Source organism: Rhineura floridana, chromosome 20, assembly GCF_030035675.1.
Source record: "Rhineura floridana isolate rRhiFlo1 chromosome 20, rRhiFlo1.hap2, whole genome shotgun sequence".
Lineage (NCBI taxonomy): Eukaryota > Metazoa > Chordata > Lepidosauria > Squamata > Rhineuridae > Rhineura > Rhineura floridana.
This window is the reverse complement of record NC_084499.1, coordinates 16,461,621-16,489,592: the sequence shown is the minus strand read 5'-3', so window position 1 is coordinate 16,489,592 and position 27,972 is coordinate 16,461,621. Positions and strand designations below refer to the sequence as shown.

The 27,972-nt window shown below is 47.7% G+C and overlaps 1 protein-coding gene across 11 annotated transcripts in view; it reads right to left on the bottom strand.

Annotated features, from left to right (window-relative positions):
• Positions 1–2,465: 2,465 nt before the first annotated feature.
• Positions 2,466–27,972, bottom strand: part of LOC133373756 (discoidin domain-containing receptor 2-like) — a 35,306-nt gene continuing 9,799 nt past the window's right edge. For 2 of the 11 annotated variants that reach the window (XM_061603902.1, XM_061603901.1), the window contains 14 exons: positions 25,415–25,643; positions 24,211–24,358; positions 23,079–23,184; positions 20,602–20,788; positions 20,092–20,338; positions 19,165–19,266; positions 18,727–18,887; positions 17,163–17,358; positions 15,441–15,685; positions 13,816–13,937; positions 12,653–12,850; positions 11,399–11,633; positions 10,425–10,574; positions 9,428–9,928 (listed from right to left, as the gene is read on the bottom strand). In XM_061603902.1, coding sequence (XP_061459886.1) covers positions 9,605–9,928; positions 10,425–10,574; positions 11,399–11,633; positions 12,653–12,850; positions 13,816–13,937; positions 15,441–15,685; positions 17,163–17,358; positions 18,727–18,887; positions 19,165–19,266; positions 20,092–20,338; positions 20,602–20,788; positions 23,079–23,184; positions 24,211–24,358; positions 25,415–25,643 — 2,650 coding nt within the window. In that variant the 3' untranslated portion in view covers positions 9,428–9,604. Of the gene's footprint in view, positions 9,929–10,011; positions 10,575–11,398; positions 11,634–12,652; positions 12,851–13,815; positions 13,938–15,440; positions 15,686–17,162; positions 17,359–18,726; positions 18,888–19,164; positions 19,267–20,091; positions 20,339–20,601; positions 20,789–23,078; positions 23,185–24,210; positions 24,359–25,414; positions 25,644–26,558; positions 26,642–27,972 lie in introns of those variants that run through there. The other 9 variants (XR_009759745.1, XR_009759746.1, XM_061603906.1 and 6 more) reach the window with 9 other exon arrangements.

The following is a 27,972-nucleotide window of genomic DNA, read 5'->3' as shown; positions in this document are numbered from 1 at the left end:
TTTCCTCTCCATCTAAGAGGAGCCTATCTAGCATGCAAGGCCTGGCTGTTCAGAACTCGCACTTCCTCCACTCCTCTGGGCTTCGCTTCCAGAGGCATGCAGACCAGGAAGTTAAGCATAATTTTTGCCCCAAACCATCCTTTGTTGCTCAAACGAGGAAATGCAGGCAAAGGAGGAGCCATCTTGCCAGCAGAACAGTTCACAGACAAAGCTTTTTCTGTCCAGGGCTTGGACAAAAACAAGCAACCCTCTGTCTCCACCTGTATCTATTTTATCATCAGGTGCACTACCTAATTTTTCTCATCACAATGTCCACGTTTATAGTAAGTACTAGAATGTCTGAAGTAATATTAAACAGGAAGGGGTGAATGTGAGCATGTGCAGAGTATCGTCATCTCACCACACTACAACTTTCACTGCCACTAAAAAGAAATGCAGAGTCTCCATGTTCCATTCGGGCCATGTGAAATGTACTGGTTCTTTGCTTTGAGAAGGCAGGTAACTAGGTAAGCAACAGCAAAGACTCCAGGGACAGGTTGTGTGGGGCCCCTTTCTGGGATATAGGCCTTGGCAGGTGCCCGATGATGCCAGCTCCTGGGCCCTATTTTTGGCCTTTTGTGGATGTCTTCTTAAAAGTTTTATGTGTCCCTATATATGTCAGTGAAATGTTGGGAGGTGTAAAGAACTGTTGTTTCGTTATTCAATTTATATCCCACCCTTCCTCCCAAAGGGCGCCACATGCATGATGAAAAAGATTGGTGAGACCCTGAGGTACCACAGTTTCAGAGGGGGGAGCCTGCTGCATCTCTGCAAGATTTACTGGGGTTTTTCCCCTCTTCCACTTATCATCCATGGGAGATAACTCTTCTGCCACATCTCTGCATCGGCGTGGATGTGACCAAAGTATCCAGTCACTCCCAGTGCTGAGATGCAACAGAAATCAGAGTAATGCTGGAAATCGTTACGGTAACGCCTTATCCCAGATGAGCCTCCCTGTACACTGAGATCATCCGAATGTTCTAATTGCCTTCGTCTCCAAAACTGTGCGATGCTTTGCTTCCCACTGAAATCTCGCTTCCTCCTGGAGCCTCAAAAAGGCTTCAGTTGACCTTTCCTTGCAATACAGAGACATGCTAAAAATGTAGTCCCTGAGGATGTGCAATAGGATGCACACTTACCTGAAAATAAGCCTCACTGAACTCAGTGGGACAAGCACTCGAAAGTAGGGCTGTTAAAGAAATTGTGGTCGGATGATTAGATGAGGTTTTTTGTTTCGTTGCATGTAACAGTTCTACAGCCATGGGCTCAGTCTCTTTGTCTTCAGAGGGTGCATGCATCAGCTTTGCACAGGCATTTCTCTCCTATGTAAGAGAGCAAGGGGGATGCCTTTTCTAAGGCCCCGTCTGTGCTATGCATTTAAAGTAGTCTCATACTACTTTAGTCTTAAAGCCTCCTGGGAAATGTCATTAGCAAAGGGTGCTGAGAGTTGTTTGGAGACCTCTGTCCCCCGCCCAGAGCTACCATTCCCAGAGTGGTTTAACCATCAATCCCTCTTCACAGGGATCTCTGAGAATAGTATGTGAAGTGGGACAACTTGCCACACTCCTGCCATGTGCAGTGTGGGCACCCGTTCAGTTGATGAAAAGTTTTAAATCCATTAATCTCATTCAGATGCGGGGAACCTGTGGCCCTCCAGATGTTGCTGAAATCCCATCATCCCTGGCCATTGCTAATGGACTGAAGAGGATTCTGATTGATCCTGAACAATTCTGACTGCCATTCCTTGTAAGCAGGGGGGGTCACGTAGACAATAGTGAATAGCACTACTGTAATAGAGTGAATATGTGCCAAGGATACTGATATCGCAGGAATGCATCGAGGAGGATGGTTGGTAGAGGGGGCAGCGCATCACTGCAGCACTTTAGCATAGAACAATTGGATGAAATTGTTGCCATGGTCATGACGAATGTGGGAGTATATGTCTGTAACTGACCACCATTTTAGTTGAGTTCTGTACTTTACTCCAGCTAAGCGCTTGGCTGAATAAACGACCTTAAACCAGGCTTTGGCTTCATTCTTAAGTCTCCTCCAAAAAGAACCCAGTCATAAATTCCACGACAGGATCAATGGATTAAATGTTGCAGACCTACTTGAAAACCAATTCAATGGGTTGCATTCACCCAAGTCCAGCTCAGAGTAAACCCACTGAAATTCATGAACTTAAGTTACGAACCTAGGAAACTGTCTTATACCAAGTCAGACTACCGGTCTATCTAGATCAGTGCTGTCTGCACTGACTGGCAGCAGCTGTGCAGGGTTTCAGGCAGGGAGTCCCTCCCAGCCCTACCGGGAGATGCTCGGAGTATGACTAGCATTGGATGCCACCCAACGTGGTTGGCTTTCCAACTTGTTGTCCGCTTGGGAATTGCTGGGAATTAATCACACAAATTGCAGAAACAGAAAAGGAAAAGAAAACCAACAGAATTTATTGGTCATTTGTCAATGTAAAAAAAACAAAAAACAAAAAAGCCTCCATGGCAAAGGTGTGATTGCAGAGGAGCTGCTGGTTAAAATCCATATATATTATTATTATTATTATGTACACATCTGAATGCCATTTCTAAATACAATATGTACACAGCCATACAACAGCCAAAACAAACGACATAAAACCGAGAATGGTTAGCGAAAGAGAGAGGAGTCATGTGCTCTGGGACAAAATGGCCGATGTCTATCCACAGTTTTGAACTTCAAGTAACATGGAAAGAAGGATGTCCCAGGAAGGGCTGCCCTCATAGCCAAGGCAAAAGGTGCATAACTGTCGCATTCTCAATGAAATGCTTCATTCCTGTTCGCCGTTGCTAAGCGACACACTAGGGAGGGCTGGCTGCGGCCTACCTGGTCAACTGCTACATCGTTTGCAGCCCACCCTTTTGGTGTGCAAGCAACCTAGCAACAGGCTACTAGGATGGGCAACTGACCATGGGGGAAAGCCCCACATCCTGGTCTGTTCCTATGCCTTGAGGGGCAAGGGTTGGGAGACCTCCGGCCCTCCAGAAGTTACGGGACTCCAGATCCCATCAGCCCCAGCCAGCATGTCCAAAGCTGAGGGATGATGGGAGCTGGAGTCCTACAACATCTGGTGGGCCAGAATTGCCCCATCCTGCTTTAACACCAGCTTGATCTGGAGAAATCAGCAGCGTAAGGCCTCTCTCTCTGTGAATGTCAGCAGATCAAGCTGCCTTTAAAGGCACAGAAGCAAGGGCCAGAAAGGGAGATGGCAACCTGACCAGTTTCTCACATGACCAGAAACTGAGATAGCCAGTGGTAATATCTCTTCCCCCTGCCCAAATAAATATGTATGACAATCTTCCCTCCATTACCACAGGAGCTGCAGCTTGGTGGAAGAGCACCTGTAAGGCTTGATGTTCAGTCGCTTGAGTCTCCAGTTAGCAATGCTGGGAAATATTTCCTTACTCCTAACCATTGTGGCAATGGTGGCTGGGAGCTCCATGTCAATGGGGCAAGGGAATCCTCACCGGGTTTTACTCCGAGCTTTCAAGGCGCAGTCCAAAGTGCTTTGGACAGCTCAAGGTTTATTCTAATGTGCAGCTAGACACGTTTTGTGCAGCGTCAAAAAAATCTGTACAGCACTGAAGCAAGTTTTTGTGCAGTTGATCATCTGGGATTTAATGGCGAGCTAGGTAGTTTTAAAAAAGAAACAGATGAGGAAAGATGAAAAGAAACAGAAAATGAAGATAAATACCGGTTCCTTTCAACTCTTCATAATTTTATACTACGAGTCAGTACTTGTTCAGTAAAAAACAAGGTGCCGGTAACCATATGTTGATAAAAGCACTGTGGGTGTCTGCACAAAATGGCTGGCATAGGCAACAAAAAAGAGGTGCAGGTGCTCTGTACTGGTGAGGTCTGTCACAAAAAAAGCCCTGCTAACAGTATGTAAAAATGTACTGCCCTCAAGTCGATTCTGACTTATGGCAACCCTCTGAATAGGGTTTTCATGAGGCTGAGAGGCAGTGACTGGCCCAAGGTCACCCAGTCAGCTTCATGGGGATTCGAACCCTGGTCTCCCAGGTCATAGTCCAACACCTTAACCACCACACCACACTGGCTCTCTTGTTAATAGTATAATATGGGGCAAATTACTTGACTAGTTCAGTGGCGGGCAGTGTGCTGGCTGCTTGTGCGGTAGGGAAAAAAACCTTAGAATGAACCCTCGGACAGCTCCTTGAAAATTCAGACTAAAACCCAGAGTGGATTCCACTGCCCCACTGACATGGAGCCACAAGCCGCCACTGCACTGTAGACGTATTTGGCTAGAGCAGGGATGGAGAACCAATGGCCCTCCAGATGTTACTGGACTCGAACTCACACCAGCCTCAGCCACTATAGGTAATAGGAATTATGGGAGCTGTACCCAACAACCTCTGGAGAGCCGCATCTCTGGGCTAGAGAGAGAGAGAGCAGCAGTCAAGCCCAGTATAAGGCAGTTCCTTTATAGCTGTCACTTTCACTATTCTGGGATGAAAAACAGGTCTTCTGACCCACACTAGTATTTTACATGGTAAAAGGATTCAGGGGGGGGGGGTCCAGTGGCTAGAAACTGGATGACTGTAAAAAAAGAAGTCATTATGATTGTAGAAAATTCATCAAAAATCACTCTGCCATGTATTCAGCCATTGAAGTGTTTTGTGTGGGTGAGGGGACCTAAAGCATGCCTGGAATGTTTGCTAACATTCTAACTTCGGAGGGGGAAGGGTCAGTCATGGAATGTTCCAAAAAATAAAAAAGCAGCTGCTGTCAGGGAAGTGGTTTGAGGATTTTCTGAGGAGGAGGGAACCTCACCCAAGAGCTGGGGATAAAAGAGGCTGTGGGGTGAAATCTGGGGAGATAAAGGACTGAAGGCCAAAGAGCCCTTGGAGTAGGGGGAGCTAAGAAGCCGGAAGGGGATGGGGAAACAAACATCACACAGGCCCTAGAAGGGGCACAGAACTTCACATTCAGAGTAATAAGATGAAGCAAATCTTTGGTCTCTAGTTTAAAGCACTGAGATAAAAGAGAGCCTGAGGCAGAAGCAATGAGATTGCCTCAGAGGCTCTAGGAGTCCTGTCCAGAGGGATAGCCGTGATAGCCGTTTGCAGCAGCGACAACAGAGAGTCTTGCTGCGCCTTGAAGACCAACAAATTTATTATGGCACAAGCTTTTGCAGACTGCAGTCTCCTTCATCAGATGTGTGCGGTATTATCCTGAGTGTTAGGTGTATATACATACGGTTTGGGAGGGTAGGATTGAAACCATGAGGTCAGAGGGAAATGAAAAGTGCAGATGGTGATAATTATGTACTTAACAGTAGTAATTCACAAAATAGTTCTTGATGGCACAGATGCCACGACATCGGGAAGCCAGTAAACAAGTATAATGTGCTAACAAGTACATGAAAGGTTGTCACACAGAGGAGGGCCGGGATCTCTTCTCACTCGTCCCAGAGTGCAGGACACGGAATAATGGGCTCAAGTTGCAAGAAGCCAGATTTCGACAGAACATCAGGAAAAACTTCCTAACTGTTAGAGCCATACGACAATGGAATCAATTACCTAGAGAGGTAGTGGGCTCTCCAACACTGGAGGCATTCAAGAGGCAGCTGGACAGTCATCTGTTGGGAAAGCTTTGATTTGGATTCCTGCATTGAGCAGGGGGTTGGGCTTGATGGCCTTATAGGGCCCTTCCAACTCTACTATTCTATGATTCTATGAAATGTCCTTTGTCTGATGCTGTGTGCACACCATATACATTTAAAGCACTTGGCTTCCCCCAAAGAATCCTGGGAACTGTAGTTTGTTAAAGGTGCTGAGAATTGTAGCTCTGTTAGGGATAAACTACAGTTCCCAGGATTCTCGGGCTTTAAAGTCATGGGCTTTAAATATATGGTGTGTACGCAGCTTGAGATCAGCCCGACCTTTCATGCATCTAATGAAGTGGAGTGTGGGACACGAAAGCTTATGCCATGACATATTTGTTCGCCTTTAAGGAATCTTCATTGTTCTAAGATTCATGACAGGGTTGTAGCGGGGGATGTCACGGGCTACTAAGGGCAACAAAGAAAAGTCACTGCTGCTTAGGAAGGACATGCTCCCATAGCCAAATCTGATTGACCACCAAGTGAGTTCCTTAGAGGGTTTTTACTTATTACATACCACCGCTAAGCCAATTTGCATTTGCATATAGGTCTGAACTACTTAAGGCTATAGTCCAGTATACAACAATTTTTTCAATTTATCTGAATTCCAGTTATCCCCATCTTTTTAGCTCCCTGAATATACTATGGTGTGTTCCGAAATATGGTGGCGGCTGGTGGCTTCATATTAGTGGGGCCGTGGAATCCGCTCCTGGTTTTAGTCCAAACTTTCAAGGAGCTAGGTTTCAGCACCCTGGACAGCTCCTTGAAAGTTTGGACTAAAACCCAGAGCAGATTTCACTGTCATGGAGCCATCAGCCACCACTGCCTAAATAATATTTTTTCTAAGGGGGCGGTGGGAGGGGGAGAGAGGCAGGTCTTTACAATGGCCACTTTCTCTACACCCCTTTGCTGGTTGGATCACTGGGGATTTGCTGCCCCCGACACTGTCCCCCACTCAGGCCCCAGCCATGGCTTCCTCCCCCCCAAAGAATCCTGGGAACTGTAGTTTGCTAAGGGCACTGAGGATGATTAGGAGACCTGTATTCCCCTCACAGAGCTACAATTCCCAGAGTTCCCTGGAAAGAGGGATTGATTATTAATCCCATTCTGGCAACTGTAGCTCTGTGTAACTCTCAGCACCAAACAACCAACTACAGTTCCCAGGATTCTTTGGGGGAAGAAGCCGTGACGGTTTAAGTGGCACGATAGTGCTTTCAAAGGATAGTGCAGGTGAGGCCTCCGAAAGGGAGATGTGGCAGAACCCACTCCTCCCTCTGTGATGAACTGTCCTCCCCCCCAATAACCTCAGCTACAGCACCCTTCCCCTTGCACTAGTTCCAATCCAGTGCCCCCCCACATCTGTAATTTTTTAAAACAGTAACCAGCAAACAAAGCCAAGCAACGTGAATAATGCCATGTCTGGTGTGGCTTTTAGTAGATAAAGATGTACAGAAATGCACTGTTAAACTGGCTTAAATATCATTCCCTCTACCCAGTAGTGTAGTGGCAGGTTCAGAAGTGCAGGGTCACTTTATATTAGTCACAGCCACGCCCCCTTCCTCCTGCTTTTTGCTGCTGGGTTGAGAATCAGGTCCTTGTTAATGCCTTCTCCCATATCAACAGATGGCCCTAGGAGCCAACAAGCATGAAAGGGGAGAATGTTAGCTACTGAGAATAATCTTCTGAGTGGCTGACTCGTCTCCTTTTACTCTGATTGGCTCGTAGGATGCTGGAGACATAGGGACGTTGCTAGGGCCCTGCTCCCAAAAAAGTAAGGGGTCTAAGACCCCCTGAGACCCTGGATGACTACACCCCTGCCTCTTCCTCAAAGACCCCTGGGAATTGTAGTTCTGTGGCACAGGGATCTCTAATCGAGAATCCCAAGGACCTCTACCAAACTACAATTCCACAGAGTTGTCTGGGGGGGGGGGACAGGGGAGGGAGATTCAGCTTGCCACGTCATTTGGCTCTGGCATGCTCTTATGCCATTTAAACCAGTACCTTCAGCTGCAACAGACAGGAAAGGACACCTTTTTGCGGTATTACGACAAAAATAAGCCTTCTAAAGTCACAGGGCATCATGGGTTAAAAAGGTGACTGCTTTAAGGCTCCCAGTCTGGACCACAGCAGCAGATAATCTGGTCTGTGTTCACCGGGCATCAAAACCTCACCTCAAATTGCAACCCTGCTCCGCTTTGGTACAATTTCTCTTTCCTTTTGTGCCGATGCACTCTGGGTGATGGAGCAAGAAGAGACATGCAAAGGGCTTACGGTTGGTTTCTTCCCGCCCTTTTGGAGATGTTTGCCTGCGTCCTCTCAGGCTGATCATAAAGGGCTAGAAACTTGGCGGGTTGGTTTAATGAAAGCTGAGCTTCTCCGCTGTACGGTTTCCAGAGCTCAGCACCCAGTTCCGTGACTGTGGAAAATGTAATATACGTTCAGTCTTGGAGGCAGTGTTTGGTGGCCCAGAGAGAATTCTAGAACAGCTTCTGAATTTCAAAGAAATAAAAATTAAAAAAGAGGCAGATTAAGAAAGGGGGGGGTCCTTAAACGAAGAGAAGAAGTGGGGCAAGCGGTGTGAAACTGGTTAAGACAGCGAGAGGCCCCCAAGCCCAATTTTCCTGTCTCTTTTGGAATCTTCTTAAAAGTGGGATCTGGGAACAGAGAGATTTGCATGTCAGTCTGTTTTGGCTCCGAGTTCACAAACACAAGGCATTGGCGTCATGATGACAGTAGTAACAGTGTCAACTATTTCCCCTTAAAAGACCCTCCCCCTGCCCCCCAAAAAACCCACATATTTAGCAGACAGCCCTCAGTGACCTTCCTATGACCAATAACATTATCCACCACCACCCTTTTTGAAAGAATATAAAATCCAGTGTGGAAGAATTCACACACACCCCTCTACAAACAGGCAGTCCCAAGTGTGAATAGCCCCCTCCCAATCCAGAGGATGGGGCTTTGCAAATGGCTGACCTCTCCACCCGCTTTGTTCCGTTCCCCTTGCAGGTTTCCTTCAGTGAGGAGGACATGCCAAGATGGCTTCCAGGAAGAGTCCACGCACCTCCCAAGAACCAAGCTTTTCTGACAGCCGGAATATCATTTCCCCAACTGCGTTGTCCTCTTGAAGACGCTCGTTGCTGGGAATCACAAGCCACGAGAGCCTTGTAATGCTCAGGTCCTTCAGCCTGACCGACCAGCAAGGAGGCTATTTGTGTGTTCTTAAGAGATGGTGTCTTTTGTCGCTTTTTGTGAGGGAAGAGGAGAAGGGCTGAGACGAGGACCCTCTCAGCATTTCCAGGAAGGAAGGCCGTATTATCCCATGAGATGGCGTGTCCTCAGACCGGAGAGTCTCTTGGCCATGGCTGAGGGAGGCAGCAGCTGCCATGGCCACCTCCTTGGAGCGGAGGTCACGGAAAATGGATTCTGACTGAAGCAAAGAAACCCACCGCAAGCGCGGCCGTATTCCTTCATGATGGCAAACGTCCACGCAAGCTCTGTGGTACGATACGCAGTGAAAGGACATCTCGCACCCTGTTTGAAAGGACTCCTCGGTTGTCAGCTCCAAAGGCACCTGGGCTCACGCCCGGCGGCGAAGGAGCCCAGCGGAAAAGTTTTAGGCCGAGACAAGGCCACTCCCAAATTGGTCCCTCACGGCGTCCCTCACGCGTGTCTGGCAGGTCAAATGCTCCCGTCCATCTGCTCCACCAGAAACAGGTGGATGGCCTCGAACGCAGGGCGGTCCTTGATGTCGCGACTCCAGCACTTCATCATCAAGGAGAAGACAGGATTCGGACACAGGGGCGGTTGAGTCAGATAGGCCTAAGTGAGCAGGAAAAGAAGAACGAGGGTGGTGAGGGATTTCTGAACCACAGGTTTCTGGATTCAACTGGAGATGCCTCCAATTTATTTACTTTTTATGGGCTGTTGTTGTTTTACTGTTTTTAAGTTATTAGCCGTTCTGGGAGACCTGTGTTTGACTAGCAGGAGATACTGCATATGTATTTCCTGCACACGTAAAATAAGCCAAGAAGTCATAACCTTGTACCGGGAGCTCTTCCTCCAGTGAGTGGCTGCTGACTGTGATGAGGAAGTCAGAGGAGGAGATGATAGCCAGGTACCATGCACAGCAGCACACACAGAAAAGAGGAGAAACCAACTTCCTGCCCTCAAGGAAACGCAAGGAATCATTGTCTCTGGCTTTGCAGCCCATTCTCCAGAGAGTGGCTCCTGGTTGCAATTAAAGGAAGGAAGAAGATGTGGCAGGCAGACACTACACATAACAGAACACACAGGGAAGAGGAGAAACTAACTTCCTGGCCTCCGTAGTAACCCCAGGGAATTATCGCTTCTGAGTTTGAAGCCCATCCACAAGGCAGAGGCTCCTGGTTGCAAACAGAGACAAAGGAGGTTAAAGAAAGAGGTGGCAGCCAGGTACCATACAGAGCAGAATTCGCAGGAAGAGGAGAACCCAGCTTCCCGCCCTCTTGAGCAACCCAGGGAATCGTAGCTGATTTCAGAGCCATTCCTCCAGGGAATAGTTCTTGGCTGTGAGTAAAAGCTAAGTAAGAGGAGAAGGTGGCAGCCAGCCCTCCCCCCACAGCAGCAGAAGAAACCAACTTCCTGTCCTCTTCAGTATCCCAGGCAAGAGTCATCAAGACCAATGTGTAAAGCGTCAGTGATGAAGCGGCGCCTGGGGGCCACCACCTTGCAGTATCCGCTGTACCTGTCGGCCCTGGTCTCGGAAGAACTCCCCAGTGTTCTCGATGACCTGCTCATCTGAGAGCCAGCTATAGGGCTGCTCCTTGCACAGTGTGAACATCTCCCACAGCGTCACACCAAAAGCCCACACGTCGCTGGCCGTGGTGAACTTGCCCTACGGAGAGTGAGAAAAAGGCCACAGAGTGTCAGAAGATCACGATCAAGGCTTAGGCCACATCCACACCGTACATTTAAAGCACTTTCATATCACTTGAAGAGTCATGGCTTCCCCCAAAGAATCCTGGGAGCTGTCACTGGTTAAGTGTCTCCTAACAAATCTCAGCAGCCTTAACAAACTACAGTTCCCAGAATTCTTTGGAGGGAAGCCATGAGATGAAAGTGCTTTAAATATAGGATTTAATACCTTGTCTAAATAAAAGCATTATTTTCTTTCCCTAAAATTTAGGAGCAGAGAACCTTTTTTAAGCCCGAGGGCCGCATTCCCTTTTAGGCAGCCTTTCAGGGGCCACATGAGAGGCTTAGGTGGGCCCAGAGGCAAAAGTGGGCAGAGCAGCAAATGTAAATTTTACCTTTTGTACAGCAGGTTGGTTTCTACACACATCCATCCACTCCTCTCTGTTCTCCATCCAGACACGCAAGAGGCATTATCAGAGTTTAGGGCCACATCCCGGCCAGGCAAAAACACTCAAGGAGGGTGTGAGGCTGGGCCATTGGGGGGGCGTGGCCTGGGGAGAGTTCTGAGGGCCAGACAGAGTGCCTTGGAGGGCCACATTTGGCCCCCTGGCTTGAAGTTCCCCACCCTTTCCTTCAATAGATCTTCAACAACAACCAAAAAGCATCGTCGTCAGCTAACAGAGTAGATCCACGGAAGTTCACGGGCCTTAGTTAGTCATGGTTATCAGTTTCAATAGGTCTACTTTGAGTAGGGCCGGACTGGAAGCCTCCCACGGCCTCACGCCCATTCTCCCACCCTCTTACCAGCAGGATGCTCTCCCAGGCCATCCAGCGGATCGGCAGCACGGCTCTGCCCTGGATCCGGTAGTAATCGCCGCTGTACAGGTTCCTGCTCATGCCGAAATCGGCAATCTTGATGGTGTAATTGTTCCCGACCAGGCAGTTGCGCGTGGCCAGATCCCGGTGCACAAAGTTCAGGGATGCCAAGTACTTCATGCCAGAGGCAATTTGGGTAGCCATGAGTAGGAGGTGAAGGCAACTGAGAGAAGACAAACAAGACACAAAGCAATCAAGGGACGGTCCTTCATGGTCCCACCAACCTCTGGCATGACTGCAGGAGGACCACGACTGGCCAGCAGGCAGATCTGGTCATAGTATGGATGGAACGGACCTGGTTCCTTGCACCAACGAAACCTCTTTTCTGCAACACCTTGCCACGTAGCTGCTGCCTGAGACAGCTGCCTTGTTCTGCCTAATGGTAGGGCCGGCCCCTGTTGCTTGTGAGGGCCAGATGCAACCTTCACGTCCAGAATCAGTATGCTACTAAACACCAGTACCTAGAGAGCAACAGTGGGAGAGGGCTCTTGTGTGCTTCCCACAGGCATTTTGTCAGCCGCTACAGGAAACAGGATGGTGGCCATGATAGGCCTTTGTCTGATCCAGCAGGGCTCTTATATTCAGAAAAGGGCAACCAAAATGATCAAGAGGATGGAGCAACTCCCCAGTGAGGAATGCAGTTGCAGCATTTGGGGCTCCTTAGAGAAAAGGCGAGTAAAAGGTGACATGATAGAAGTGTGTAAAATTATGCGCGGCATGGAGAAAGAGGATAGAGGAAAAGTCTCCCTCTTTCATAACACTAGGACTTGTAGACATCTAAAAGAACGGGCTTCTTCATGCAGCACATAGTTAAACTATGGAATTCGCTCCCACAAGAGGGGGTGATGGATACCATCTTGGATGGCTTTAAACGAGAATGAGACAAATTCACGGAGAAGGCTATCAATGGCTACTAGCCACCATAGTCAGAGGCAGCATGCTTCCGAATACCAGTTGCTAGAAACCGCCGGAGGGGAGAGTGCTGTTGCACTCCCGTCCTGCTTGCGGACTTTCCATGAGCATCTGGTTGGCCACTGTGAGACCAGGAGGCTGGACTAGATGGGCCACTGGCCTGATCCAGCAGCAGAGCGCTGATTTTTTTATTCTTTATTTTATGACCCAGTGTATAGCTACTACCAGCTCTTCTCTCTACCGTGGCCCCAATCCCTTTTCCACCGTCACCTGACACAGGGAATGTTGTTGGACAGCGTGAAGGCGCTTCTGCTCTGGCGCTGCAACAGGAACTGATTGAGATCTCCGTTCTCCATGTACTCTGTGATCATGCACAGCGGGTCATCCCGCACGCACACGCCCAGCAGGCGGATGATGTTCGGGTCCTTCAGGCGGGACATGATCTTGATCTCCTTCAGGAAATCGTTCCTTGGAATGGGAGAAAAAAAATATGTAAATAGAATAAGCTGGTCACCTGATGAAAGAAATCTTGAGTCGACTGATTGATGTGCGTTAGCTAATCAGGAGGTGGCTTAACCATACGCAAACCAGTCTTATTTGTGGGACATCAGGCTAGGGTGATTAATTGAATACAGCCCCCTGGGCCTCCCTGTCTGGCCTCCATAACTCTCCTCTAGGCCGCCCCCCGCTTTGCACCGTGCCATGTGTCCTTGGACTTCTGATAAATGCCTCTTGCTTGTCTGGACAGAAAGGGCGAGCGAGCGTATAAATTAGCCTACTATACAAGGGTAAAAGGAACATTTGTCACTCTGCTGCTAATTCGGCTCTACCGTCCTTGGGCAACATTGTGATTGGTCTCTCAAAACAACTCCATCACACGTAGGTCATGACTGTTCCAGTTTTATGCATCAGGAAAAGAAGCCGTCAATCAAACATCAGTTAATGCTACTTGAGTTTTTGGCAAATAGCGCCAGTGCGAGGCAGGGACGAGCAAATCTTTCAGTTCCGTTTTTCCTCTGTTTCTCGTATTCCCAAGCCATTTCCCCTCATTTCCGCATCAGTTCGTAGATTTGCTTCAAACTCTCTCAGCATACACCTTTGGGCACACCATTTTGCCTAATACTGGGATTTTTGCAGGCAGCTTTCCCTAATAGGATATACTGTTGCACACTATTTTCACTAATACAGGCATTTTGGTGTGCACTTACCCCCTAATATGTACTCTTTTGCACACCTTTTTTTAGTTGGAGAACTGCATGGCGAGATTAAAAGAAGTGCAAAATTGGAAGGATAGCCACGTTTCAGTTCAGTTCTTGGTTTGGGAAGTGCAAATTAGATGGGTTGCATTAAAACGCAAACGGAGCGGATTTCTCCCCCGTCCTGTAGCCGAGAGCAGAGTCTCTCTCTGGACTGACACCATTGCTCGCGCTCACCTGGCCGTCTTGGTGACATTGGCTCTCAGCATCTTTACGGCCACCAGAACCGCCCGGCTGGAGGCTTCTGGAGAACTGCGGCCTAAGAATTCCAGGAGACCATCTGCTTCGCACAGGTGGACCTGCAGAAGAGAGGGGCCAAACCTTCATAGAGTGACAGTCAAGCTGATCTGCGGTGAAAGAGATTCCTCTCAATGCCCCCACCCCACCATCCTTTTCACACGCTAGGAACCTGCAAGCAGGGGTGGCTGGTGCCCACTGGAACTGGTGGGGCGGAAGGCAGGGAGAGCAGCAGTAGGTGGAGCCAGAGCCAATGACAGGCTGAGCCGCCCCCAGATTGGTTGTAAGTAAGATGGCAGGCAGACTGAGGTTGGTGGGGCGGTGCCCCATTTGTCCTATGATAGACTAGCTTCCAGTCTGCAAAAATATTAGGTGCATTGGGAGGCGTAATTCACTCACTCTCAATCTACCCGAAGAATAATTTGGAGACTATCTGGAGAATAATGCAAAAGGCTGGATCTAGGTAGAAGGATCCCAGGGGCGCAAGAGCTCAGTAGGAGCTCACAACCTTTTTCTCAGGTATTTTCTAGAGCCTTGTTCTTTAATGTCATGTGTGTACTCTAAGGATGTAAGGAGGCACTGGTTTGCATCCCATCTCGTGTTCGTCACCATCAGCGCTGTTTCCGTTCCACTACAGTTCAGCTTCTGCTAAAACCTACATTATTCGTCTCGCAATCCACGGTGGCCAAAACTAATGTAATTAGTTGTGGAATTCATTTCAGTGCCATTCAGTGAAAGGGAAACATCAAAAACAATGCAAAAAATAATGTGTTTTTTTATGTAACGCTTGCAGACTAAAAAAAAAAGATGATAGTAAATACCGCTCGTATTCACTTGTGTGATTTCCATTCCTGACCTCGGAAGAACATCCAAATTGCAGCAACTTCTGTTCCCATTTCTGTTCCCGACAGAATTCTGACATTCCTAGTGTACCCTACATTAATTCTGCAAGCAAGCAAGTGACCCAAATCCTGCGCCAAGAAAATCTGGACTGTGAGACATGAATAAATGATGTAAACGGAGCAGATTTGCATATATATACTTTTCCTTATTCTGCGTACGCTGGTGATGAGGAGGGAAGGGCAGGGATCAATGCAGGATGTTGAAAACACTGGTCATCACGATCAGGTTCCCCCTCCTGGCTTCTGAGATTTCAGCAGGCATCACTCACATGTTTATATTGTTTTAAATTTTTAAATTGTGCTTTAAACTGTTTTTAAAAGATGTGTTTTTAAATTTGTATCTTTATTTTAATGTTTTTAGTTACTGTAAACCGCCCAGAGAGCTTCGGCTATGGGGCGGTATATAAGTACAATAAATAAATAAATAAAATGTTTCTGAACTTTTTTCCCCCCTCACCCTCATAAGGGCTAGAAAGCTGATTTCCCTTTTAAGGAGAGCTGACATTTTTGGGGAAGATGGATTCTGAGCACTGCTATAACTTGCAGGATTCTCCCCCACCTCCTTTTGGGGGAAATGGCAACTTACACAGCCTTGTCAATAGGCAGCCCTCAAGACAAGGTACATCAGCTCCCTCAGGCCTGGCTTGAAGCATTATTGCTCACCTCCCCAAACTGTCCTTCTCCCAGCTTCTCCTTGAGCCGCAGCTGCTGCCTTGGGAACTCGGCCACGGTGATGTCCTTCTTGGTTAACGAGTCAACGGTGATTGCCGGCACGGCGTAGGTGTTGTTGCCCGTCACGCCTTGCAGGCTGACAATGTCCGTCTCAGCGTAGTGAGGGACATTGTTCTGGAACCCTTGGTGCGGAGTGCACTTGGTGAGGTCTGGCTCGGCATAGTCACCGCTACAGGCTGAAAAGAGCACATGCAAACGAAAGGAAAGGTTGCCTCCAACAAGCACCGAGTGCGACAGCCTGTTTTTGCATTTATTTGGAGGGCTGCTGATATCCTGCTTTTTCGGTTGGTAAGGCTCACCAAAATGGCTTAGGGAGCCTCAGGACCAGGAGCTAAGGGTAGGCCTCTCTGTCCACCCGTTATCTTTCCTTGGCCAGAGGCCTGCAGTTCAGTGGTAAGAACTCACACTCTGCCTGCAGACATTCCCACCCAGGTTTTCTTGCATTCATATCCTGCCTTTCCTCGTGTTAAGAGTTTTTGGTAGGTATATACTGCAGTTGGGTGCAGAAGTAGCTGGTCTGTTCAGATGGGTAGATGAAAGAATAAAGAAACGTAAGGTTTATTGCTACAAATAGGTAAAGCTGTACCCGCGGCCTGCACTCAGGAAGCCATTACTAACTAACTGAGAACAAAGACAGGAAGAGAAGGGAGGAGGGGGAGGAGCAAAGCCTGCACAAGCAACAAAGACTTTAGAGGAGGAATCAGCAGAAGGGAAAAACAGATCGCCTTTCTGTCTATTGTCCCTCCACTGGTTCAGGTCACTTGTAACATGTTGGTGCTTTACTCCCAACACCTCCAAGGAGCTCCGGGTGGTGTACTTGCTTCTCCCCACCACATACACATTTTACATTTTATCCTCACACAACAACCCTGTGAGGTAGGTTAGGCCAAGAGATAGCGACTGCTCCGAGGACACCCAGTAAGCTCCGAGGGATTTGAATGTGGGTCTCTCCCCAGTCCTAGTCCCACACTTTAACCACTACACCACCCTGTCACATCCGTTCATTCTTTGGTCTCTCCAGTTAAAAGGTCTCAAATAGAAAGCTGGGAAAGCCCCCCCCCTTCTGAAGCAGACAGCATAAGTAGAGATGTGCTAGAATTCCGCCCAATTCAGATTTGGTACCGAATTTTCCATTAATTCACTTATTTGTTACAGGTTGGATTTTTGTGTACCAATTTCCCACAGCTATTTTTGAAAATGGAGTTTTTTAATATCAAGAACTATAATTGTATCAATATTTCCTTTCACTGATCAATATTTCCTTTCATGTATAGATATTTCCTTTAAAATTATTTCCTTTCAACATATTGTTATTAATACCAATATTTTTGGGGAGGGGAAAAGCAGATTGGTAAAAGCAACGACCAGTGGACAAAGAATACCGGCCTGTTAGGTCAACAGAATGCTTTCGAACCGGCACCGGCCAACGGATCCCATCCCTAAGCATAAGAGTCTGCTTCACTTTGCCTACTAGCAGGGTCAGTCTTGGTGCAGAGTCCATGCAGGCCTGTCGGTATTCTTTCAAACGCATGGGTTGTATCCAATCAGCTCAGCAGTCTCAGCAAAAATAATGGGCACGCCTAACTCACATCCATTGAGTTCAATGGGGCTCCTCTAAGTAGAACTTAGTGGCCATAGTGGAGGTGGTCCTACCTGAGTCTTCAGCGCTTTGGGAGAGTTCGGGGAGTTTCTGAAGAAGGGTGATTGGCTGGTGATATTCCAGGTCCAGCGGGAAGACCCTCTCGTAGGTGGGATTGGTCTGGTGGATCTGTGTCTGGCCACTGACAATTCTGGAGCTGTAGAAGGAGAGCCGGACGGTGGCGTCCTCTTCCAGGATCCTCCGGGGAGCCTAGAGGAAGGGGGGGGAAGCTGGTGAGCTCCCTGCACGCAGAGAACAAAAACACAGCACCCCATCCTAGGGGGGAGTCGAAGCAATAGGAAGCACCAGATTCAGCTTTCTGAGGACCCTTAGGTTTCATTTCAGACAAACAAACAAAAAATGCAAGATTCTAGCCCTCATGACTGCCAAAATCATGCTCGGAAGTGTAACACCTGATCAAATCTCAGAAGCCAAAGGGGCATGCACGTTAAGGCTCGCCTTTCTGCACAAGCCTTTGGTTAAATGCTCTTTGGTTGTTCGGGATCGGCTAATGCTCTTTGGTTGTGAAGAGAACATAAGGAGACCCCTAAAGGATCGGACCAAGAACCATGTAGCCTGGCATCCTGCTTCCCGCTGTGGCCACCCAGAATCCACTGATGCGCCCATAAGCAGAGTGTGCAGGCAATAGCCCTCTCCCATTGCTGCTTCCTAGTGGCTGGTATTCACTGATACACTGCCACTGGAGAGGGAGGCTACATTTAAGCCACCAAGGCTAGAAATTAGGGATGGGGTAGAATTCCAATTCAGTTTGCATTAAAATCAACCGCATCTCGCACTTTCCAAAACACTACGCGAACAGAAACCCGACCGTCTTTCAGAATTCTCACTTCTCTGGATTTCGCAATGTAGTTCTCCAGCCCAGTCACGTGCACAAAAATGGGCATACTGGGCTAAAGCGTGCATAAAAATTCATAAACTAATGAAAATAACAAAAATTGCATTCTGTTAGGGAGATATGCATTGCAAAAATGTGTATATTAGGCAGAACTGCATACAAACGTGTAAATTAGGAGATATTCACACTAGACCAGAGACCTTTCCTCCGCCACGAAAGTGTCACATCCACTTGAAAAGCCACTCTCACTGCCTCTCTGTGGCAGCAAATCCCACAAATTCCTTCTGTGTCACAAGAAGTCATTCCTTTCACCCATCTTGAATCTCCTGCCCACGAATTTCATTGGATGACCTTCTCCACCCACCATGGACTAGTTCTGGAATACTCGAGATGGGAGATGCTCAAGCGATTCCACCCCATCCCCAAGAAAAGCCAATGTGCACCACCAATGTGGTTGGCCCCTCCCCTTCCTGTAGGATGGGGGCGGAGCTTGAGCTGCTAGGACAGCCTTGTATTTAAGCACTAGCCTGGTAGCCACTGGCGAGGAAAGAGTTCCCTGCTGGCGAGTCTTGAGTGGGCCGGTGAAGGTAGGGAGCGCTTCGTCCTCTCTTCTGCCAGCCCAGGAAACTGATTTGCAGGCTAGTAACTTTTATGGGCTTATTTACAAGGCTGTGCTAGGAGGTTTTCCCCAGCCATCCAATGTACTGCGGGACGCACGATACCGTCTCCAGGCGCTTCTGGGCGTGCTGCCTCCACAGAATGGCGACAATGATAACGAGGAGTAGGAGAATGATGGCCACGAGGCAGCTGACCAAACTGGAGGTGTCGGAGTCCTCTGCTTTCGGAGCAACCCAAGGAATTGTTGAAGGCAGCAAGGTGGTCCCTGCAGCAGCAGGTAGGTGGGAAATCAATTGGTCAGTCAGTCAATCAATGCAGTAATGGTGCTTTTAGCAGATTTCACGGTGGCCCTTGCAAGGGAAGGTGGCAGTGATGAAAATAATGGGTTATATCCAATCCTAGTCTTACTCAGACCCGTTGGAACTAATGGATCTAACTTAGTCATGCCATTATTTGCAATGGGTCTACTCTGAGGACTAGCAACCTAGTTGCTGATGGCACTGCTTGTCCCCTGGAGGTGGCGCACTCCGCCTCGTACTTACCCCAAGTCCCATCCGTTGCGTTGGCTTCTTCCGAGGGGAGCATCGCCAAGGTTGTGCTTGAGGCCAGAGTGACCGTAATGGGGTCGATGGCATCCATGTCTGCTGGAGAAGCAATGATACAGGGGGTAGGGAGAAGACATCAGCCTGTCAATAGGCTCACAGCCTGGGCATTTCACAGTGGGGTGGTTAGGGAGAAGAGCTTGGCCATCTGGGCTGGATAACTGCAAGATCTTGGCTCGAAGGGGTTCTCCTTACAGGATTCCTGCATTGAGCAGGGGGTTGGACTCTAGTATTCTATGACTCTATGATTCTAGCACTTTTTTTCTTTAGCCAGCAGAACACCGACATGCGTATGAACCTACACGGACCCTTAGATCTTCACTGGAGGCCTTTCGACAGGTTCCCCCCTCTGAGGGAGGCTCTGCAGGTGGTGACAAGGGAAAGGGCCTTCTCACTCGTGGGCCCCCATCTGTGGCAGCCGCTCCCCAGCAAGGTCTGTCCGGCAGCTTCGCTGGCATCTTTTCGGCAGCCGGTCAGGACTTACTTTTCCCCCTCAAACTTTCGATAGACTTAGGGGATATTGTATATTATTAGTGGGCTGCCAAACTTCCTGTGGCTGTTTTGGTTTGTTGTTGTTGTTGTTGTTCGTTCTGTTTTATGGTCTTATATATTTATTTGTGTGTTTTAACCTTGTTGGAGACCTTCAGGCAACAAGCGACTAACAATCTAGTAAAGAAGAAGGGAAGAACTCCTCGGAGGAAGGGTAGGATAAAACCGCAACAAATAATATGAATGTTTGTAGATTGATGCCATTAGCTGCCTTGAGGTGCATCTGACAGAAACACTGGATCTAACAGGTAAAGGATTAACCCCACCCTTTCCCCCTGCACTCGCGAATCATCCTGTTCCCTGGGCCAGGAGATTCACCTGATTGGAAGGAAATTTCACTAATCATCATCCAGGTGTCAGCGAAGTGGAAGTGGCAGAGGATGGCTTTCCCCACGCGCTGGCTGAGGGGGACGGTCACAAACCGCGCGCTGGGGTTCTTGTCATCGAGGACTGTGTCCACGCCCACGGGGTCCGGCTCCCACTCGGCGATCAGCCGCGGCTTGAAGAAGCATTCCACCCTCTCAAAGATCTTCACGCCCTTGGAAAACATGTTGTTGCAGTGCACCTGGAGTCGGAAACGGCAGGCAGCCACGCTGAACATTGAACCTAGGGAGCTTCCTTATACCAAGTCAGACCATCTAGCTCAGTATCGGCTACACTGACTGGCAGCTACACTTTCAGGCAGGGTTCTCTCTTAGCGCTACCTGGAGACGCCATAGGGGATTGAACCTGGGGCTGTCTGCATGCGAGGCCGGTGCTTTGCCACTCAGCTATGTCTCTTGCCCCAGGAGCGTTCTTTTCTCTTGTAAAGAGCAGCCAAGGCCTTACCTTCATGGAGGTGAAGTTCCGTTGCCGGTCGAACTGGAACTCCATCTCGACAGCGCCGCTGCTAAAGCTGCCGTTCCTCCAGCCCACGTAGTCGTAGCCCGGCCAGACGCGGTACTGGTGGCTCTTGGTGAAATCATCTAAGCCCAGGACGCCGTCTGTCAGCTGGCCCAACCCACCGTGCAGGAGCCTGACGAGAGAGCATTTGTGGTTACACACCACCGAGAAGAGGAATCCCTAGACTGAGAGGGGCCATCTGGGCAGGGGTGGGGATGGAAGTCGGACTCTTCCAAGGCATCCCAGGCCTTTTTGCAGAGCGTTTGAGCTTTTGTTGAAAGGAGGGGAGATAAAAGGGTTACGGAGACAGTCATAACACTTAGAGAGAGGCCGCAGGATAAAGGCCAAGCCAGATGTGTTGCCAATTCCATCAATGTACAACGCATGTGCATGTTTTTTGTTACGCGAATAGCGGCTGATGGGCAGCCTTGGTGCGGAAAGGGGAATTTAAATCCCAACAAAAATCCCTTCTCAGAAACTCTGTTGGTGCCAACAGCAGGGATGGGGGAGAGATGGGATGAAGTTTACATTTCAAGGCGAATCTGGCTAATTTGCACTTTCCAAAACAGGCACACGAACCAAAACAGAGTTGTCCCTTTAAACTTGCAGGTCTCCTCTTGCAACAAGCAGCCAGCGTGCAAAATGGCCACCAAGGCCCTACCTTCATGGAGGTGAAGTTCCGTTGCTGGCCGAACTGGAACCAGAACTCCATGAACTTTCATGAAAACTTAAAAAAAAAAAAATCACAAACTGATGTGGAAATTCATTCTTCCATCCCTAGCCACAGGGAGCATCTCTTGAAATGAAAAGTAGTCACTTCCAAGAAGAGATCTCTGTTTGGCCTCTCGGTAACAGGGAGAGAAAAAGCTAACTCCCCACCCACCCCTGGGGCTGCTCAGGCTTTTCCCTGGGGTGCTGTTTACATGACAAAAAGAGTGGTTGTTAATTGCATACACGCCATTCGCGGGGCACACCCAGTTTGGCCCTAAGATTTCCCGCAGTCCCCCTGCCTGACTCATTTCCTCTCCCTGTGACTAGCAGGGAGAGAATGCTTTACGTACACATGCAAATTGCCTGAATTTGTTATGCAAATTGTGGAATGCAGCTCTTTTGGGTTACAGAATTTATGTGTTTTTTTTAATGCAGACCACATGAATAGTCCAGCAATTTGGCATCTGTTGAGCACCCACAAAATGCCAGGCCCTGATATTCATTAACCCATTAATATCATTCATTAATGATATTCATTAATCTGTTCACCTGTCTGTCTGTCCTCCATCTAATGTATTCCCTGGTCACAGCAATGCGAAGAATTTTGCGGGTTTCTCTCTCTCTCTCTCTCTCTGTGTGTGTGTGTGTGTGTGTGCATGAGCATGCATGTGAATTACCTGATATTTGAGATCAAGCAGGAGGAGCCTAGCATATGTTTAGAGCAGAGTTGGAGAACCTCAGGTCCTCAGACCTAATGTGGCCCTCTCTATTTGGCCCTTAGAACTCTTCTCAAGCCACACTCCTCGCCAACCCTGGTTTGTACCCTTCTGGAGTGTAATGTGTTCTTGAACTCAAGGTTCAAGAGTCTAGTTTTGGTGTACAGAACCCTATACAGCTTGGGACCAGGATACCTGAAAGACCATCTTATCCCTTATATACCCAGTCGATCACTATGCTCTGCAGGTGAGGGCCTCCTGCAGATACCATCTTATTAGGATGTCCGTTCCGCACAACATAGGAAGCGGACCTTTAGTGTGGTGGCACTTTCTTTTTGGAATTCCCTGCCTTTAAATATTAGACAGGCGCTGTCTCTGTTGTCTCCCTCTTTCAACAAGCCTTTTAAGTAGAGACCTTATCCCCATCTGCGTCTGTGCTGGAACTGCTTTTAAAGATGTTTTTAAACCTTTTCTTTTTTTAAAGATTTTTTTAAAACTTTAAAAAAAAATGTTTTTAAAGATGTTTTGTTTTAATATTTATTTATTTTATTTATTACGTTTGTATACCGCCCCATAGCCGAAGCTCTGTGGGTAGTTTACAACAAATTAATATGTTTTAAAGTCTGCTTTATCGTGTTTTAAAGTGTTTTTAGTGCTTTTGTTTGCCTACCTGGGCTCCTACTGGGAGGAAGGGTGGGATATAAATTAAACAATAAATAAATAAATAAATAAAATAAAACTCTGAAAATGCCTCTTGCCTGGATGGAGGGTAGAGAAGGTGGGGGTGACCGTACATAGAAACAAGCCTACTGTATGAAGGTAAAATTTACATGTATTACTTGGTCCGCTTTTGCATTTGGTTCTGCCCACCAATGGCCCTCAGAAGGTTGCCCAGAACAGAATGTGACCCTTTGACTATAAAAGGTTTCCAACTCCATCTTTTACAGTAACGAGGGCGGGGAGGGAGATGTCCCACCCACCTAGGGCCCATCTTACCTGCACTCCTGGTAACCATCATAGGTTGAGTCGTTCAAGTAGACAACAGGATGGCCAGGAGCTGCAATCATCTCCCCCTCAGGCATGCTATAGGACTCCAAACCATCTAGGAAAGGAGACAGCTGAGGGTCAGCTGGAGGTTTGTGGTCCCTCTGCCCATATGACCTACCTGAGCAAGAGGAGCAGTTTCTCCTCCCCATCTCGTCCAAATCGCATCAAGGCTGTCAGTCTGGCGGCAAGCAGATACAGGCCACATTCACACCGTTCATTTATTCCACTATTATTCCACTTTAAACAGTCATAGCTTCCCCCAAAGAATCCTGGGAAGTGTAGTTTGTGAAGGGTGCTGAGAGTTGTTAGGAGACCCCTATTCCCCTCAGATAGTTACAATTCTTTGAGTGGTTTAACGATCAATCCCCCTTTCCAGGGAACTCTGGGAACTGTAGGTCTGAGAGGGGAACTGGGGTCTCCTAACAACTCTCAGCACCGTTCACAAACAACACTTCCCAGAATTCTTTGGGGGAAGCCATGACTGTTTAAAGTGGAATAATAGTGGAATAAATGAATGGTGTGAATGCAGCCACAGGCTGATCTGCAGACAGAATGATCGTTCTTGGTGATAGGTTTGAAGGCCTGTCTGCTTCCCACCATGGACACCTGGCAGATGGACAAGTTGAGAAGCAAGCAGGCATTCAAAGCCATCAGCAGGAATGAGTGTTCTGACAGCAGCTCAACCCATATCTGAGCTGCAGTTTGCCCATTATGGATCCACACCACAACCAGCAGCTTTCTAGGACCAGATGGAATCCTCATTGGCGCATTTATGTCACCTGACCCCTGTTGAGTGGGTAGCTGTGATACTATCTTCTGGCCAGCAGTGGTGGTGAAGAGCAGCAAATCAGAACTCCCCAATTCTCTCTGCCAGCAAGATGCAACATACCATATAGGGCCGCCTTCTCAAAGCTGGTGCCTTCCAGATGGTTTTGGACTACCACCATCCCCATTGGCAATGCTGGCCAGGGCTGATGGGAGTTGTAGCGCAAAACCATCTGGAGGGCACCAGGTTACGGAAGGCGGATAAAGAGAGTTCAGGAACCCTGGGTCCTGCTGCCAGAATTCCTGGATTCCTTACCAGACCAGACACAACCATAAAGCTCCACTCGCATGCAGACGGTCATGGGCTGCTCAGTCACTGGGATGACTCGGATGTAGCGGGCAATGACAGGTGGGCGAAGATCTTTCAGGACGACGTCGTAGGTGTCAATGTTGCCTTGAATCACCTGGAATAGAGAAGAGGCCGCAAGATCCCTCCAGTCAAAATGTGCTCAGAAGCAGACGCCAGAACAGGTGTGGAACCTCAGGCCCAGGAGCCAAATGCACCCCTTCAGGCCTCTCCATTTGGCCCCCAGCACTGTCTCCAGGCCACACCCCTCCCTAGGCCGGAACGTCTCCCAGAACTCTGTCAATGCCTCTTGTGTTGCCTGGGTGACAGGTAAAGAGGCATCTGTGTGTGGAAACTAGCCTGCAGTATGTTTCACAGATTTTTAATTTAAAAAAAAATGTTTCTAGGTTTTAAACGCTCGCAACGGATTCCTGCAAGAGGCAGTCTCCTTTCTTCCCTGCCGCCGCCAGCTGATAAGCTAGTAATTCTAAGATACGTCAGTGGAACTGCAGTAGCTCAGTGGTAGAATATCTGTTTGGCGTGCAGAAGGTCCCAGGTTCCGTCCCCGAAATCTCCAGGTAGGGCTGGGAGAGACTCCCTGCCTGAAAACCTGGAGAGCTGCTGCTAGTCAGTGTAGACAGCACTGAGTTGGAGGGGTTAATGGGTCAGACGCAGTATGAAGCAGCTTCCTATCAAGAGCTTGGGAACTCCGCATAAGGGATTTTGACAGGTGGGCAGGACAATCCACCTGCCACTCATGTGACATCATAACGACATCACGTGATTGACAAGTGGGTTGTCCTGACCACCGGTCAAAGCTGGCCCACGGGGCGAAAAAGGTTCCTCCACTCCTGCTTTAAGCAATCCCTGGAGATTCGCTCCAAATTCCTTGGTGTCAACCAACAAACTCTCAGCCGGAAACAGACCCAGAGGACAGTCTGAATCAAACATGACGATGAGTTCATGGGGCTGAAGGTAAACATCCTGGATGGACGGACTTCTGTTTTTTTATTTAATGAGGTCTAGTAACTTTTGTTCATGGGACTGAAGGTCAACATCCTGGATGGACGGACTTCTGTTTTTTATTTAATGTGGTCTAGTAACTTTTGTTGATTTCTTTGCAAGGGCTCCAACCCCTTCTTCCTCAGAGATGTCCTGACCACTTCGCACCCACCTGCCTGTTTTGGCGATCTTTCCAAGAGAGCCAACGCTCCCCGTTGCGACTGTAGTCGATCCGGTAGGCACGGGCAAACTCCTTCCCGGTCGCCCGGGCATGCCTCCCTTGCGTCCCCACCAGGGTGATGAAGTAGAGCTTGTGTAGGTCTATCTGGAGAAACTGTACGTCTTCGGGTTGCAGGAGACCAGCTGGACACCAGGCCCCATCACCCTCCTCCCTCAGCAACCTGAGTGCATGCATGAGAGAGGGGGGGAGAGAGGGAAAAAAACCACATTTCAAAGATCAGGGATCAAAGGGAGAACCTGCAAGGCAACCTAACCTGGAAAGGCTATAGAAGGTATCAATGCATGGCACGAACTAGTTCAGCTTTTTAACCAAGTCAACTGAATCATGGACAGTGAAAAAAGCAGATAAGAGAAAAATCAATGCATTTGAAATGTGGTGTTGGAGGAGAGCTTTGCTAATACCATGGACAGTGAAAAGGGCAAAAAATGGGGTGTTAGAACAAATTAAGCCAGAACTATCACTAGAAGCTAAAATTATGAAACTGAGATTATCATACTTTGGACACATAATGAGAAGACATGATTCACTAGAAAAGACAATGATGCTGGGAAAAACAGAATAGGGTCGCCATAAGTCGAAATTGACTTGAAGTCACATAACAACAACAGCAACAACAACTGAATCAATTCCAAAACCTCAGAACTGCACCTGAAAGTAGTTCCCATAATTGTGGAGTGAACTGAAGTAAAGATAAAATCTAGTGCGCACTTACCTAGGGATAAGTCCCATTGACCCCAATGGAGCTTACTTTTTTTAAAAAAGTTTAAATTAAAATTTAACAGACTGCACGTAAAATACAAAGTGCTAAGCATTCGCAGAAGTAAAAATTGGTAATAAAGCTGTTTACAAGAAAGAGGGAAAAGAAAAGATGTCTAGCGTCTGTTACATTTGTTATCTCCCTAGTATAGATCTCCATAGTTGATCATGAGAGGCTGGAGGGTTATGCATGCGATCAGAGGAATTAACAGATTGAATAATGGGTTGCCAGGTAACATCAGATTGACTTTTACATGCTCGACCTTGCGCTATCCTTATTTATGACATCAGATTCTCAGCAGGAGCTATCGGAGCTTACTTCTGAGTAGACATGTAGTGGATTGCAGTCAAAGGATGGAGGAGCACTTCAATTCCATTTGCATTTCAAGCCGAATGTATCCAATCCGCACTTTCCAGAACAATATGAGGACCGAAACACAGTCATCCTTTAAAATGTGCACTTATCCGAATTCTGTGATGCAGTTCTCCAGCCAAGCAACATTCCCAAAAGTGCATATGTTGGGGGAAAGTGTGCACAATTGGTGAAAATAATATACAAAAACATATTGTATTAGGATAGATTGCTTGCCAAAAAATGTGTACATCAGTCAAAACTGCACACAAAAATGTATTTATTAGGAGAAATTCATACTAAAATGGTAAAGAATTTCCATGAGCATTTTTCTTTTTAAAAAGCATTGCAAATTGCGGCAGAAATGTGGAGAACTGCATTTAAGGTTAGAAAAATGAGAAACGGAGAGAACCAAACTAGATCATTCCATCCCTACCTCAGGGGTAGAATTTTGAATGATTTCTACTTGACCTCCAAGTTCATTCTCTTGCATGTGCTTTTTACTCTTTAGACTCTTTGCACTAAAAGCTTAAAGATTGCAATTGCTAGGCAAAATAAATTAAAACGTTCACATTCCACTGTGTGTGCTTTGACGTTTTCTTAGTCTTGTTTTATAATATGCTATAGTTTGTGAAGGGCGTTGAGACCCTCCTTCCTCACACCGAGCTACAGTTCTCAAGAGTGATTTAACAATCAATCCCTCTGAAACTCAGAATTGCAGCCCTTGGAGGGGAAGCGGGGTCTCCTAACAATTCTCAGCACTTTAACAGACAAACCCGCTGTCCTTCAGTCAGCAGGTGAAAACTATCCTATTCCAACAGGCTTTTGGGAACTGACTGCGAGGGCTATTAATAAGATGTGGTTTCACTCTGTGTGTGTGTGTTTAATCACTATGTTTTAAATGGTTTTAATTCTATAGATAGTTTAATTACACTTTAATTCTACTTTTCTGAACGTTTTACCTATATGATTGTAACTGCATTTGTTTTACAGTTTTGTAATCCACCCCAGGTTCCAGTCCTGGGGAAAAGGCAGGATATAAATGAATAAAATGATAACATTCATGGTTCCCAGGATTCTTTGGGGGTTGTGGAGACTGCTGGCTCTGGCATCAGTGGGACAGTGAATCTGCTTCAGGTTGTTGCCTGACATTTCAAGGAGCTGTCCAAGGTGCTGAACCTATTTTGGGACCAGGTTTAAACACCTTGGACAGCACATTGAAAGTTTGGATGAAAACCTGGAGGGGATTCACTTTCCCACTGACATTGGAGCTGCCAGTCTCCACTGTTGGGGGGAAGCCGTAGCTGTTCAAGTGGTACCATAGTGCTTTAAATGTAAGGTGAGGACATGGCCTAGTAGCCATAGATGTCCAAAGCGTTCT